We start from the raw sequence: 16,009 nt of genomic DNA, 5'->3' as shown, positions 1-16,009 counted from the left end.
AAAAAGCCAGAAACAAACAATTTATTCCAACCTTCACTACTGAGCTAAATATAACGGAATACACTGAAGTCCCAAACAAAGATCAAAAATTTTGTGAATCGGAGCCAGAACGTGAACGCAGGAACAAGGCTCACAGGGTGCTGACCCACATCCCTCCCACGCTCCAGGTGGGGCGCCCAGAGCTGCAAGGGAAACCCCCGCCGGCCCATCTCCACTAACGAACTCACCTTCCATCTTTCATCTCCCGACAACCTGCCCAGACTTTTCTGCATCTGCGAATAGCTACGCCTTTCTAATAGCTGTCCTAATCACCACGCCTTTGCAACCTGCTTTTTTCCTACTTTCAAAGACCAGTTAGATGGGTCTTAGCCCTTGCCACCCTCGAGGCTCCATGCCCCTTAACCTCTATTGCGCTTTCTCCTTCTGGGCATTTCATCCTAGTTGATTTGTCTTGTTCCACAAATCCGACTTAGAACCACGTCAATATTTTACGTGGTTATAAATAAACCACGGATCCTTGGACAAATGACTAATTTGGGGTGAGGGAGAGAGCCGAAAAGCGCCAGAGGACAGGCTGGCACTTGCAGGTACCAGGTTCTGAATCCCCGGCATGGCACGCCTCCCGCGAGCACTGCCCCCATGGCACTGGCATCCCAGAACCAGCATTTCAGCACCAACTGGCAGGCTCATGAGGCTGGGAGTGTGGCCCCTGCCCCAGCCCCTGGAGCCCCCTGAGCATGATCTGAAGGTCTCCCACCAAAACAATGAATGCAAAGGTAGTTTCCTCCTCCACATCCCAAAAAGGGGAAAGGAAAGAAAGATTTCAGGGATTCCCCGAGTCACGCAAAAAGACTCAGGAGCCAAAATAAATGTTTCCATTAGACAAAAAAGGGCTCATTTGAGCATCATTCGGACTGACACTATAATGAACTGGAACTGGAGCACACAGTATTCTACAAGCAACCTGCCCTCCACAGATAAACAATGATTTCCCATTTTTAGTATTATAATGCAGTTACAATTAGATGTTCATGCCCATAAACACACCTTTTTTTTCTAGGCTCTAACTTGAGCAGCATTTCGAGTTATAAGGTACCACTGTCTCCAACAGCGAGGCCAACTTGCTCTGCAACTGTTAAGAGTCACGGAGACTCTGAGCGAAATCCAGTGTGCTGGGAATCAACCTTCCTCTCCCTTCTAAATCACCTTTCATCCAAATACCTAGAGGGAACCCGTGGCGAGGTTCCACCCATGCTTCATCTTCAACAGTTTTGAAATTTTTTTGGACAAAGTCACGGTCACGGTCCTCCCGTTGTTCATCGATTTTCGCGAGCGGGTCCAGTAATGTCTCCATTGTGAGACTTGTTACTGTGTTTGGCATATCGAATACATCACGGGTAGCTTGCCAGGCTCTGCCGTGCGGGCGAAATACTCTCAGTAGCTTGCGGACAAAGTATGTGGGAGTAATGGTTTTGTTAACGAGTGTTCCAACAGGTTAATTTTTCATGGTGCCAACATAACAGTAACAATTCATGGGGGGTGAAGTAACCATGCGGTGATGCCTTCCCATGGACCCTCTGATCAATCTCCAGACTTCAGGGATCATAAAAGCACCTGTTAGAATCAGTACTTGAACACAGTTATCTCTGCAGCTGACTGGAGAACCCATCAGGCCTGTGTGAGCTGAGATCTCATGCTTTCTAGTAAAGGTGACACTGCCAAAGAGATTACCCACACGACGAACAATGACGATTCAGGGAAGTTCACAAGCAGTTCTGCAAAGTGTGTTTGTCTCCAGATAGGAATCCTCCTTGTTCCTCTAGTTCTAAATGGAAATTGACTTTGTAGCAAAATAATAAAGTCAATCACTAACTCATGTAAAATTATTAGTATATTTTTCAAAAACTACAAGATGGAGTTGGGGGCTAGGGACATGTGCCCAAGCTTGGTTTGATTCCTGGGACCACACGGACTCCCAAGTTCCACCAGGTTAAGCCTTAAAGGTGAAGAAGTCACTCAGCACCGTCACGTATGGCCAGGAGGTCACTCAGCACTGCCAGGTATGGCCACAGGCCACTGAGACCTTCCAGTCGGCCCAAATGGTCTCTAGACCTGCAAATTCCCACCAGTGCATCATGCTCAAGCCTTGACCAAAAAAGTCTATGTATACACATACAAAGCTACACGAGTACACACACACACACACACACACACACACACACACACACACACACACTCTCTCTCATCTATATGAGATGGAGGAAAGAAGACAGTAAGGGCTTGTCATCTGGCATGCACACATTGCTGGACTCAGTTCTGGGTACGATCTCCAGTATCGCAGGGACCCAAACACCACAGAGCATGACCCCAAGCACCAGCAGATACAGCCCCAAAACTACATTAAAAAGCCTACGGGATGGTTTGCCAAAATTATAAAGGTAAATGGGCAGGCAGAGAGGTGGGTAGCTGGATACAAGAGAGGAAGTAATAGTAAGTATGGCAAATATGCTAGTGTTCTTCCCATTACAGCAACTTTAAAAATGTCTAAAACATTGGAGAGAGGGGAATATAAAGTAATAAAATGGGAGTTGAACACCCAAGAATAGTTGAGATAAGTGCCAGGAGGTCTGCTCCAGGGCTTGGAAGCCAACGGCACTTGTTGGGGGAAAGGCAGCTCAGATAGAGAAGGGAACACCAAGTAATGGATGTTTTGAGAACTCGCTCGGGATGCGAGATACACGCTGAAAGTAGACTATAGACCGAACACGATGGTCACTCAATACCTCTGTTACAAACTACAAGACCCTGAAGAAAAGAGTGAGCAAAAGGGAATGCCCTGCCACAGAGGCGGGGTGGGTAAGGGGGTTGGGGTGTGGGGGTGGGAGGTCTACTAGGATCATTGTGGTGGAGAATGGGCACTGGTGGAGGGATGGGTACTCGATCATTGTATAACTGAAACCCAAGCACCAAAGTCTGTAAGTCTACAATTGTACCTCATGGTGTTTCACTAATAAAAAAAAAAATAAAAACAAAGAACAACAACAAAACATTGAAGAGAAAAAAATGTCTAGGCAAAGATGTTGACAATCTATAGGATATAAAATTTTAAATGTAAACTGTAAAAGTTTCTGTCATAGTTTCTAACTGCTACTAATCTGAATCTTCTATGAGGATCACATGACTTGTATAATAAAACATTTTTACAATCTCTTCTGCTTTAAGTTGGAAGCTCTGATTTTTGGGTGCCACCCTCAAGACACTTACACATCCACAGGAGTCGGGTCCCCCGTTGAACAGAGAGCATGATATCCTCACAATCTCCGCCTCTATCTTACGCAGTCCTGGGAAAATATCTGGATGCAGTGGATTGCTCCAAGCAAAATCTCCATAAGCCTGAGAAGAAATCAACCAGATATAAAGTGAAACTTCTATACTGCAGAGGACAAAGAATCATACGCTAAATGAAAGGCACAATTTTAGAAACCAGGAAAATGATAACTCATGTTCCCCAACCTAAAGAAAAACCAAAAGAGTATAGGTGACTTATATGCAAATAAATTATTATACGGTAAAGAGAAGAATGAATGTGGTTTTAAAAACATTGATTAAGACAGCTTCCGGGTGTCTATAAAACCCAGCTCCCGGCCACAAATGCGGCCGCGTGACAATCTTATCATCTCATTTCTACTTTGGACAACCTGGCAGGCCACCGAATATAACCTGCCCACACGGCAGAGTCTGGCAAACTCCCCATGGCCTACCCAATATGCCAAATACCAGTAACAATGAAGGGTCTCATTCTCCTAACTCTGAAAGAGCCCTGAATATGGTACTTTTTAAAAAATCTCAGGGGCAGGATGAAGGAGACGTTACTGGGGCCTGCTCGAGGCAATCGATGAATAACAGGATGGTCGTGATCGTGATTAAGACAGCAAATGGTCCGGGTTTGAAATCTTAGCTTGGCCTCTCTTTCCAAGTGTTTAATCGTGGGTCAAATATCCTCTCGGAAGCTCAGTTCCCCACGTGCTGAATGAGACGAATGTGACATCTAATTGTTTCAGCAATAAGTAAAGAACATAATCCGTGTAAAGCACTCAGCCAAGGGAGTGAAGCCACTATAGTGTCGTAACAGATACAGGCCCACGTGGTGAGGGGCTTTCCAAACACCCTACGGGGTCTCGAAGAGTCTTTTAAGGGGATTGTTTTGAGCAATGAGAAAAGCAGTGGAGTTGAGGAAGAAAAGGAAAATCATAAGAGCAAACGGAGTCACGGCTGCTGCAGGGAAGTAAGGGTGGGAGCTAGATCCGGAAAGGCTTCCACGTGCCACACAGGGTATCACGCACTGGAGCCCAAAGAGCAGGAGCGCCAAGGAGGGCTCTTCAGGCGCAGAAGCAGGATCAGGGCAGCTGTGAAGATTAAGTCAAATCAACCTGCAGTGTTTGTGAGGGAGGAGTAGGTTCCAAGTTTGAAGACCAGAGAGACCATCAGCCCCCCGGCAATTGTATCTGACAGTGCAGAGAATGAATCTGATATGGAAGGGAGGGGGAGGAGGAAGGAGAAAAGGAAGAGGAAGAAGAGAAAGAAGAGGAAGAAAAGGAAGAAGAGGAAGACAAGGAAGGAGTAGCAGTAGCAGCATAATTTATTCATTAAGTGTGATTATTGCTTAGTACTGCTTAGATTCAGATTATTTGAGACAGGAAGTACTAGGAATTAAAACCAAGTTTCCAATTCCGTGCCTCTTCTTATGAAACAAATTATCTTCTCATCAATCTCAAATGCTGGGACTCTCCTCCCTAGCAATCCACCTTCTGCACAGGCAGTGACATCAATGTTACTAATTTCAAAGACAAAAACGTGTTTTATGATCTTGTACGTTTGCATCTATGAGTGGGAAACTTTCTAAACTTCTTTACTTTTAACGATAACATTTGAGCAGTTACAAAAGGATAGAGAGAACACGGGGTCCCCTGAGCTGGCAGAGCCCACAGCCCCTCACCTTCACCAGGAGTTCCGTCAGCTTCTCCTCCCCATTGTACACTGCCCCCGAGGCGCGCCCTTCTTGCCAAAAGGCATCTGCAGAGAAAGTCAAGACCAGTGCGTCAGTAAGTAGGAGCCTCTGGGATACAGGTTCTCAAGAAGACCAGGAAGGAAACTCCTCTGAGAATGAAAAAGAATTATTTTTGAAAGGATATTTTTTGTATCGAATCAAGAAAGAATTAAAAAAAAAACTATCAGAGCGAAATCTCTTCAATTCCTATAACAACAATGTGAGAAAGAGAAGAGACTCGAACCCAGTAATAACATCTTCATCCCTGACTGCATTTTTTTTTTATTTTGCTTTTCGGGCCACACTTGGCATTGCACAGAGGTTACTCTAAGCTCGTGCACTCAGGAATTACTCCTGGCGGTGCTCAGGAAACCACATGGGATGCTGGGAACCAAACCCGGGTTGTCTATGTGCAAGGCAAACGCCCTACCTGATGCACTCTCTCCACCCCCACCGACTGCCTTCTTTCAGCAGAAACGTTCCCGTTGATTAGCGTCATTTTCTGTTCTCTCCTTGCCTCTACTGGTCCTTTCTGACCAAAGCTCTCTCCTGTCTCTTCCTACCTCATCGTTAGAAGCGTGGGGAATGTTATCAGCAGACTTGGCAGAAAAACAAAACAAAACAATGGAAGTGTGCCATTTCAGTTTGCGATTATCAGAGAAGGTGCCAGGAAACCAGATCCATGACCAGACAAAACTCACTGAGAAACCCCCGGCCCGAGGGCCCCTCCTTCCAGTGAGCCTGGAATCACAGAGAAAATTAGCCACCTGCTTCCAGACACCTATGCTAAAGCAAGCAGCTTCAGGAACATGCGCAACATTGGGATAAACTCAAAGGGGACCGTGGGTCAGTCCAGGGATAAGAGCTACCTTGAGCGCAGCTGATCCCAGTTGGATGCCTGGTACTGCATATGGTCCCCTGAGCCTTGCCAGGAGTGAGCCCTGAGCACAGATCCAGGAGTAAGCCAGGAGCACGGCTGGGTGTAGCCCCAAACCAAATCGAACCAACAACAACAAACTCTAAAGAAAATAATTCCTGACCAGAATATAAGGTTTAGCTTTCCACTTTCTGTCTACATTCTACATTCTCCTAATAAATTTGGTGATGTGGGTATCTTGGATCCTTCTGTGACATGACTGTCCGATTTAGGGTGGACAGTGACAAAGCTATTACAGAAACACTCCAACTAAAAACCACTCTAGGAAGTGTACGCCTGGGCTCTATAAAAGTAAAGATTTTCAGCTCCAACAAGGAAGCAGAGGCTGCAGTTGCAAATACCCAGGCAAATCCTTCCCTCTCACCCAACCGCAGCTCTGACTTGTGGCCCGTTTGCTCTGTCCCTTCCCTGAGAAGCAGCTAGTCTATACCGAGGATGTCTTCGGAGCATTGCTTGCCAACTTTTCAAAAACAGGAAGCATGGTTTCTGGTTTCATTTCCTGTTCTTTGGTGCTACAGAGTATGACAATGGGCAGTGACTTAAAAATGGGACAGGAAGATAGACAAAGACAGCAACTGGACTTCGGAACCAAGTGGTCTTGACTTGATGCATCTCAGAGCACTCATCCCTACTCTGAGCATCATAAATCCTGGACCACACCTAATTTGGTAGCACCCAACATAAAAAGCTAAACAGTCAATTATAGATACTTTAGGAACTTGTTGAAATGCACTGTAGTACCCTAGCCTGGCAGACCCGGGTTTGATTCCTGCACCCCTCTCGGAGAGCCCAGCAAGCTACCCATGACATATTCGCTATGCCAAACACAGTAACAACAAGTCTCACGATGGAGACGTTACTGGGCCCACTCGAGCAAATCGATGAACAACGGGAGGACAGTGACGGTGACAGTGACCCTAGATTGGATCTTAGAAGGGGACGGGGGAAGGGACATTAGTGAAAAAATTAGTGAAACAGGAAGAAAAACTTATAATTCAGCTAAAAAGATTATACCAACATTAATTTTTCAGTTTTGGCCAAGGCATCAAGTTTATTTCAGATGTGAACATCGGGAGAAGCTGGCCAAGCTGGCAAAATCTCAGAATTCTATCCGTACATTTTCTACAATACTAAAATCATGCCAAATGGAAACGCTGACCTTTTTTAAATTGAATTACATGAGTTACAAAGTTCCTCATGATGGAGTTTCAGGCATACAACCTGACACCATCCCTTTACCGGTGTCCGTTACCCACCATCGATGCCACAGGTTAGCCTCAGGCCCCCGGCCTGCCTCTATGGCAGACACTGTTCTTCTCCTTCTCCCCCCCCCCCCCACCCCCTTTACGCTCTGTGCTTTACAAGACGGTTACTGAGAGGGTCTCCTGCACCTCGCTGTACCTCCTTTCAGCCCCTAGTCCCGGTCCACAGTGACCACTTCCCTCTTCCTTCACTGAGCGTCGTCAAGGTCCCTTCCCTGACATGTCCCCCCTCCCAGCCCCCAGACCTCCCCAGGCCCTGCTCAAGCTTCTCCTGAGGACGAGTTCTCTCTCCTGCTGTTTCTGCTGCCTTTGGACCTTAGTTACGCTGGGGCTGCATTTCTCTATATCCCCCACACGAGACCGATTATTCGGAGTCTGTCCCTCTCCCTGACTCATTTCACTCGGCATGATAATCTCCAAAACGCTTACTTTTAAGAATATGTTTTCTTGACATCTTAATATGTAACCAATATGCATTTGTGTTAGAATTACTATTGACATTGACTAAGCACTTAATAATATCCAGGTATCATAAAGGCATCCTGTCAGGCAAATACTACCATGATCACACCAAGTCCTCACTTCGCACTGCCAAGAGTTCCTAGACAAAGTTCCGAGAAGCCGGTGAGATAGTGTGCGCGCAAAGCGTGCATCGTACCCTTGGAACTGTACTCCTTGAGTTTCTCCAGCACGGCCGTCGGGCTCAGGCCCTGCGCGGGGAGAGCCTTCACGTACTCTTGGTCCACTTTCAGGAAGGACATGTTCTTGTTAATGTCATCCTTGGCCTTGTTCACCTTCTCCTGGATCTGTGAAGGTGAAAAGGACCAAGGTGAGGACAGGCAAGAAGACGGCAGAGAGCAGAAACAGAGCTGGGCGGTGAGGGTGACAGTTCCTCAGACAGGGTGGGCCGAGGATGTCTGCCCCTTAGATACGCAAGGCGCAGGCCCCCTTCCCTGGCTCCACGGGGCCCTGAGCACTCCCAGACAGAGCTCTGGCGATGGCCTCCGAGCGCTGCAGGGACGGTACGGGCCCCTGAAATCTGCCAGGAGGAATCTCGCGCCCCCCCAGAAATAGAGATGTGACATTCTGACAGTTCAGCTGTCTTCTGACAGGTGCAACCTTTTCTCAGAAGTCTTAATTGTTGTTTGCTTCTTTGGGGGTCACACCCAGCAGTACCCAAAAGGTACTCCTGGAGCAGTGCCTGGGGGAACATGCGATGCCAGGGACAGACCCTGGGGTGGACCCTGGGGTGGTCCTTGGGGTGGTCCCTGGGGGTGGAGCCTGGGATGGACCCTGGGATGGTCCCTGGGGTGGAGCCTGGCATGGCCCCTGGGATGGCCCCTTGGGTGGACTCTGGGATGGCCCTTGGGGTGGACCCGGGCTGCCTGAGACTTCTGGAAAGTCTGCTTTCTCTCAGGTTGTCTGCTTGTGTTTTGTTTGGGGCCACACTTGGCAATGCTCAGGGCTCACTCCAGGCTCTGTCCTTAGGAACTGCTCCTGGCGATGCTTGGGGGAAATGTGATGCTGGGGACTGAACCCGAGTCAGCCGCATGCAAGGCTAGCGCCCTACCCACTGTGCTATCACTCCAGCCCATCTGCTTTCTCCCCGAAGGCCAACGATGCACAGTCTCTCCCACCGTCTCCTCTGCCCGGTTGGCTCAGCCACTGTTTGGCTCGGTTCAGTGTTTGCTGGCATCAGCGCCTCTCTGAGGGCAGTACCTGGACTTTGCGCCGGCCCTGCCAATACACTGTGTATGCTAAAGAAACAAAGGACAGACAGACAGCGTGAACTGCAGCCAGAAAGGGAGTGGTCAGCAGGTTAGAGATTCTGGTCCTTGTGCACCGGGAGGTCTCTGCGAGGCCGAGTGACTCCCCACAATCGTGCAGGTAACACTGGGGGGTTTCTGGAAAGATGGCAGGGAGAGCTGGGTACGGAGCCCAGCAGTGAAGAAGGCGTCTGATGCGTGCTTGCCTGGTAGGTGTGAGGTGCCAAGGTGGGTCCCAGTCAGAACAAAACCAAAATTGTATTTTATGTCCTCAGAAAGTCAAAAGCACTGCTTGTCTGTTTGTTTGGGGATGGGATGGCTCCACACAGAGTCCAGGAGGGGGTCCTGGGTTCCTCTGGGCCTCCTCGGTAAACTGGGTCAGTGGTTCCCTGCAGGATCCTGAGGCTGCTGCTCGGGCCCTGGGTGCTGAGGCCACCGGGCGGTGTTGGGGGCTTCCTGGCCATGCCCAACAAAGCTCAGGAGACCACGTGTGCGGGGGTCACAAACCCAGGGGTGCGTGCCGGGAGCGCATTCTAACCACTGTACTCTCTTCCCACATAGCACTTCTGATCCTTAAGTGTGCTGGGAGGCGCTAGCACCCCTTCTGCTATCTAACTGATCACTTCTGGCCACTTCTCTCCATCCTTCCCCAGCTGAGGGACAATTTTCTTGCACTCACTCACTCAGCTCAGGTGAGGTATCACTGTGGGTGCTGACATGGAGGGAGCGAAAATTTCATTCCAGGGGGCACCAGGGGCAAAATCTCCGGGTCTCATGAAGCTTCTCCTTAGCAGTAGAGACATAAAATGAAAAAATAAAAGAGTGCTGTGGTAGGGAAAAGGGCAGAGGCCGGGGGACGGAACCAGCAACTCGTGATGAGAGGCTCAAGGATGGCAGGATGGCAGAGTGGCACGTGCCACAACGGCGTGTGCTCTGGTGCTACCGTTTCAGCAGTACAAAAGGCCACGGTGGGGCCAGAGTGATGGTGCAGTGGGGAGGGTGTTTGCCTTGCACGCGGCCGACCTGGGTTCGCTTCCCAGCATCCCATATGGTCCCCCAAGCACCGCCAGGAATTCCTGGGTGCAGAGCCAGGAGAAACCCCTGAGCCAAACCATCAGGGGTGACCCTAAATGCAACAAACCAACAAACAAACGAAAACATTGCAAGGCCAAGCTTCTGTGCATGCCGCCTTACACACTGATTTCTTCCCTCTAGCTGTGGATGCGACAATCCAAGAGTGCCCCTTGCACATGGCCCTTCCACAGGGAGCACCTGTAACCCATTCTGTAACAACCAAACAGTGGCATGTAGGAAGGGTCACTTGGGCTGTGGTGGGTAGGCTGTGGGCAGGTGTTTTTCAAGTTATAAATAAAGAACTACACTTCGGGCTCTGAGAGATAGTACAGCGGGTAGGGTATATCCTAAGTTTGATCCCTGGCACCCCGTTTTGTCACCCGGGATTCTACTAGGATCGACCCCTGGGGACAGAGGCAGGAGTAAATCCGAAGCAAGGCAGGGTGTGGTTCCAAAACCAAGAGACCTTTGCTGCGTGAGCGGGGACAATGGAACGGCTAAGCACTATGACTGCCGAGTTTCCGTCCACAGACCTGAGGGCTGTTACAGAAACAGTATCAAGAGCACAACACTTTCCACCCCCTAATTCTTGCCTCAGAATCTTTACTCTATTACCCAACTTCTGTTTCTTCACAGTACTGATTTCAAAATGTTCTCCTTACATATTTATTTGATGTCATCTTTCCCATTCATGTTACCCAGGGAGAATTTAGTGGTGCTCATCACTAAGCCCCAGCACTCAGCAGAGTGCCCGGCCTATTGGTGCCAGATAGACATGTCTGGTTTTCAGGCCTCACCCAACAGTGCTCAGGGCTGACTTCCGGCTCCAAACTCAGGCATCACCCCTGGCAGGACTCGGGGGGCTACATGGGGTGCTGGGGACCCAACCCAGGTCAGCAGTGTATAAGGCAAGCACCTTACTTGCTGGACTATCGCTCCAGTCCCTCAGTAAACGTTAACAAGGAGAATGCAGTCAATGAATGGAACACACTATACACACAGGCCTCAAAGTGACCTTCAAAATAAACTTTCAATGTTGAACAAACATTTAATACTGTTCTTTTATCAACGTCCGACTAGGTCCCAAGACCGGGGAGAGCCCTGCAACTACATGTTTGTGCTACATGGCCTGCACAAAAACGTCTGAACCTGGGACCACAGGCCTCAGCAGTGGGGCCATGGCCTTGAGAGGCCCTGAGCGAGCACTGTCACAATGGCCCTCATGGGGGCCTCTTGGACGGGAGCAGGCGTCTTCTCTCTCTCTGCCTGCCCCAGATGAAACCCGGCAGCCACAAGCCTCCAGAACCCAATAGCCATCACCTTCACAGCTGATCTTCACAGGCTCATCCTGGGCCCCCCATGCAAGAGAATAAATCCCCTTAAAACCCAGGTATGCGGGACCAGTGACTGAAAGGGGTCAGGCCTCAAGGGGTCAAGACTGGGCTGTCCCTTCCCATCTTCCTGCCCTTCTGGGGGTCCTGGCTGTCACCCACAAATTGCCTCTGGGCATCATTTAGCACATTAAGGGCCATGATCCAGAGACTCACCAATGAATCTCAGAACCCAGCAGCTTGATGCAGGGATAGCTCTGGACCCCAGTTGTTTAAATATTTAGAATTCCAGGAGTGAGCAGCCACAAAAGCGGCCACATGACATCTCATACATTTTTCATTTTTTTGCTTATTTTTTGAATTGTGACACAGACCATTACAGACATTTTATACTATTTATAACAAGCAATACAAAATAAATTATCTAGCATCTGCCTGTGGGTCAGGCTTGAGTGGTGGTGGGAAACTTCGAAATAATGGTGGTGGGAAGGTGTAATGGTGATGGGACTGGTGTTGAAATATTGAATGTAATCAATTATTGTGAACAACCTTATGAAAATAAAATTTAAAAATTAAAAAAAAATAGATGGCCCTGGTGGGGCGGGAGCTACAGCACAGTGGATAGGGCGTTTGCCTTGCATGCAGCCAACCCGGGTTCAATCGCTGGCATCCCATAGGGTCCCCAGAGCACTGCCAGGAGTAATTCCTGAGTGTAGAGCCAGGAGTAAGCCCTGCCTGAACATGGTGAGGTGTGACCCAAAGGGGCGGGGGGGAAAGATGGTCTGGGTGGCCCTCAGCACCACAGGACAGCACAGGCCAGCTCCAGTTATCAGGCTCTGGAACGGAACCAGCAGGCCCGCAGATCTTGCACTGCAGGGACAGGGTCCCCAGAGGCTGGGCTGAGCTCCGCTTGGTTTGAGCCATGGAGGGGGGGGGGGGGGGATCAAGAAATAAGGAGGAACTGTCATCCTTGGTATTTTAGTCCATCCCTTGCTCCTCCCCTCTGCTGTACCGCTTACTAGAAAGACGAAAGCAGACTTAACTCAAAAGGATGAATCTAGTTTGGAGAGCAAATTGCTGCTCTTATTCCCTTCCCCACCACCACAGTGCTCCACCCTCCCCAGGAAAGGCACCTGAAGACGGGCAGATATGAGAACAGAGTTCTGGCCAAAGCTAGTACCTTTGGGGGCTTAGCCTGGAAGGGGTGGAAATGAAAGGCAGAAGTAAAAGATAGCTGGAAGGCAGACAGCTGGGCAAAGTTCAGAGGAGGAGAGGACCAGGATGCTCCAGGAGCCTCTGCAAGGGCTTCCTGCCCTGTTTATCTTCCAGAATGATAAGAAGCCAGTGGGAGGGGTGGAGAGGTGACTTACTGTCAGCACGTAGGGGTGGGAAGGATGCAGGAATATGCCAGAGCGACAGGTACAAAGGGCAAGGAAAGAGTCTGTTATCGACATTTCTAAGCTTGGAGCCCACAGGCCAGCCTGAATCTGACCCCCTGCTGGTGTCTGTCAAGGAGCCAGGCCAATGCTTTTACATACGATTCGGCTGCAAAGTCCTCATGTCCCTTTGCCAGGCCCAAATCTAAAGCCACAAATATACCCAGCCCCGGGAAGGTCAACACTAGATTAAGTCCTCCTCTGACTCAGGACAAAGTGACGTGCCATAGAAGTGTATTGCCGAAAAACATCCCTCGGCTCAGCATCTACTGGGGGTTTCATGTGCTCAGGATCCAGGCACTAGCAAACAGGCGCTGACACGAATGAATGATGGCTTGTCTAAATCTAGTCCAGTCGAAGACTGCTCCAAGGCACTCGGTCTGTCCCTTCGGTGGGGCTTCCTCATGGGTTTCCGCATGACAGATGTCTCCTCCCTCCTTTGGTCAAGGAAATGGGAGAAAGGGTGGAGCCACATTCAACAGCCTCAACACTCCTGACCTTCGAAGCCAGCCGGTTCTGTCTGGACGGCTTCTCCTGTGCATTGCAAAAGCTTCAGCAGCACCCCTGGCCGTGACCACTGGCTAACACCAGCAGTACTCTGCAGGGGCTCCTGTTTGCTTGTTTGGGCCTGCTCTCGTGTTCAAAGGGGGCATCCCCGGGGCCGTGCAGCCTGGAGGTGCGAACCTCATGACTCTGTGCTCTGCCCCCTTACAGAGCTCAGGACCAGCAGTGGGTGCCGGGGACTGAACACGGGGCCTCAGCCGTGAGGCACGTGCACCACCATTCGCCCACTCTCCAGTGCCTACCACCTCATGTGCCCAGACACTGCCCTGGGCCAAGAAGAAAGGTGTCCCACCGTGATGGAGGAGGGGAGGCAGACACCACTCACCTTTCGGCCAATAATAGGCATCCTCCTGCAGAGCCGCAAACATTTCTTTTTAAACCGTGACCATAAACCTGAAAGAAAATCAGCAGTTCTGTTATTCAATCGAACTTCCACGGACCTGGTGTGCCAGTCACAGTGTCAGATTCGACACGTCTCCTCTACGCATTACTCGCCTTCAGAATGCAAATGGAGAATTTCGTCCCTTTAAAAAGCAGTGTTGGGCTGGAGCAATAGCACAGCGGGTAGGGCATTTGCCTTGCACGCGGCCGACCCGAGTTCGATTCCCAGCATCCCATATGGTCCCCTGAGCACTGCCAGGGGTGATTCCTGAGTGCAGAGCCAGGAGTAACCCCTGGGCGTCACCAGGTGTGACCCAAAAAGCAAAATAAATAAATAAATAAAAAGCAGTGTTTTTGATTGTCACCCATTGCCTCTTTTACAAACCACAACACCCAAAAGGAGAGAGAGACAAAAGGGAGTGCCCTGCCACAGAGGCAGGGTGGGGGTGGGGGGATTGGGGGTGGGAGGGATGCTGGGATTAGTGGTGGTAGAGAATGGGCACTGGTGGAGGGATGGGTACTCGATCATTGTATAACTGAAACCCAAGCACAAAAATTTGTAAGTCTACAACTGTACCTCATGGTGTTTCACTAATAAAAAAAAATAAATAAACAAATAAAAACTGTTTTAATTTAATGACGTTTGAACAAGTCATATATTTATGTGGTTCAAGGACACAGTGAAATCTCTCACCCTCATCCATCCTCCAACCCCCTCATCCTAGCCTCAGGCAAACTCTATTATTAACGTCTACAAGTATCCCTTTCCGCATATTTAAGTAGGAAGAAAGAAAAAATCTTGAGGCCAGGGATGTGGCTCAAGGGGCTGGAATACATGCCCCAAATTCAATCCCTGGTTCTACATGGTCCCTCCAGCACTGCCAGGTCCTAAAATAAAAACATACATAGAGTTTTTAGCATATATATATGCTAATTGCCTCTCCTTTTATCCACAAAAACAGCACATTCTGACACTGTTCCAGACACTGTTTTCCTACAGTGTCTAGGAATATTAGACGAAAGATATAATAGTTTTACCTGCAACATGACTCCTAGAGTTTGGCTGGGCAGAGCCGGCCAGATGGTTTGGTGCTCGGGGTCACCAGTGTGACCAGTAATCTTTGGGGAACCAGGTGGCAGGGATATCATTGAGGGCCCTGCACGGGTGCTCTCCCACATGGGGCTACATCCCAGCCCCATCACTCACCTTCACAGCAGCCCATCACGTGGGAGTGCCATGATCTCATGATCTGTTTAACCTACCCTTCCTAGAACACGGCTATTACAAAACAACACTGCCAGTCAGCTTCAGAGGAAATGCCACACTGCACACACACACACACACACACACACACACACACACACACACACAATCGCCATCTGCAGGATCGATTCCTGGTAGCAGGATTATTTCATCACACAACAATGGCCTCAAGAATTCTTCACCCTCCCACTGTTTCCAGATGTCCAACATTTCTCTTCCCTCTCCCCAAACAAATGACTAACCCATGCGCTGTTCTCCAGGCCTGGAGATTTATCTAGTCTCCTGGTCAACACACATCCTGGAAATATTTTCTGGACGTAACAAAGGCTTGGGGAAAATCACGCACACCACAGTCCCTTCTGTTCTGGTAATCACAGGTGCACGGCATCACCATAACCGCTATACCTTCTACTGCATTCAGTCAAATCTTACTGATTTTTTTTTTGCTTTTGGGGTCTCACCCAGCAATGCTCAGGGGTTACTCCTGGCTTTGCACTCAGGAATTACTCCTGGCGGTGCCCGGGGGACCATATGGGATGATGGGGATTGAACCTGGGTTGGCCGTGTGCAAGGTAAACGCCCCATTCGCTGTGCTACTGCTCCGGCCTCAAGTCTTACTGATTTTAAGGCTGGCACTGACACTACCCAGAGCAACCTATTATCAAAGCATCAATCATTTGCTCAAGGCCAGAGCAGAAATTTAATGGAAGCCTTCATTTTTCTACCCTGAAACCCCTAGGTCCTCATGATGTTTCAAATGCAGAAATTTCCAGGTGTTCCCCAGAGAAGGGTAGGCACGGTGTTATGTGAGACACGATGAACTGAGCAGAGAGCCAGGTGCCTTCCTCTGAGGAGCGGACATTCCCCCTTCCCCGGCCGTCAGCTCGCTCTCTACAAGCAGAACCAGCCGGGCCCTCCTTCTGCAGCTTCAACACAACACTCTGCCT

General features: G+C 49.4%; 1 protein-coding gene across 2 annotated transcripts in view; it reads right to left on the bottom strand.

The window, feature by feature from the left end:
• Nucleotides 1-16,009, bottom strand: part of SGPL1 (sphingosine-1-phosphate lyase 1) — a 65,090-nt gene that overhangs the window by 16,417 nt on the left and 32,664 nt on the right. For both annotated transcript variants that reach the window (XM_056113417.1, XM_056113418.1), the window contains exons 4-7: nt 13,743-13,810; nt 7,905-8,052; nt 4,997-5,073; nt 3,265-3,393 (exon numbers count right to left, since the gene is read on the bottom strand). In XM_056113417.1, the coding sequence (XP_055969392.1) occupies nt 3,265-3,393; nt 4,997-5,073; nt 7,905-8,052; nt 13,743-13,810 (422 nt within the window). The remainder of the gene's footprint in view (nt 1-3,264; nt 3,394-4,996; nt 5,074-7,904; nt 8,053-13,742; nt 13,811-16,009) is intronic.

This window comes from Sorex fumeus, unplaced genomic scaffold (assembly GCF_029834395.1).
Source record: "Sorex fumeus unplaced genomic scaffold, SorFum_2.1 ptg000020l, whole genome shotgun sequence".
In the NCBI taxonomy this organism is placed as follows: Eukaryota; Metazoa; Chordata; class Mammalia; order Eulipotyphla; family Soricidae; genus Sorex; species Sorex fumeus.
Note: the sequence above shows the minus strand (reverse complement) of the source record. Positions and strands in the feature narration are given on the sequence as shown.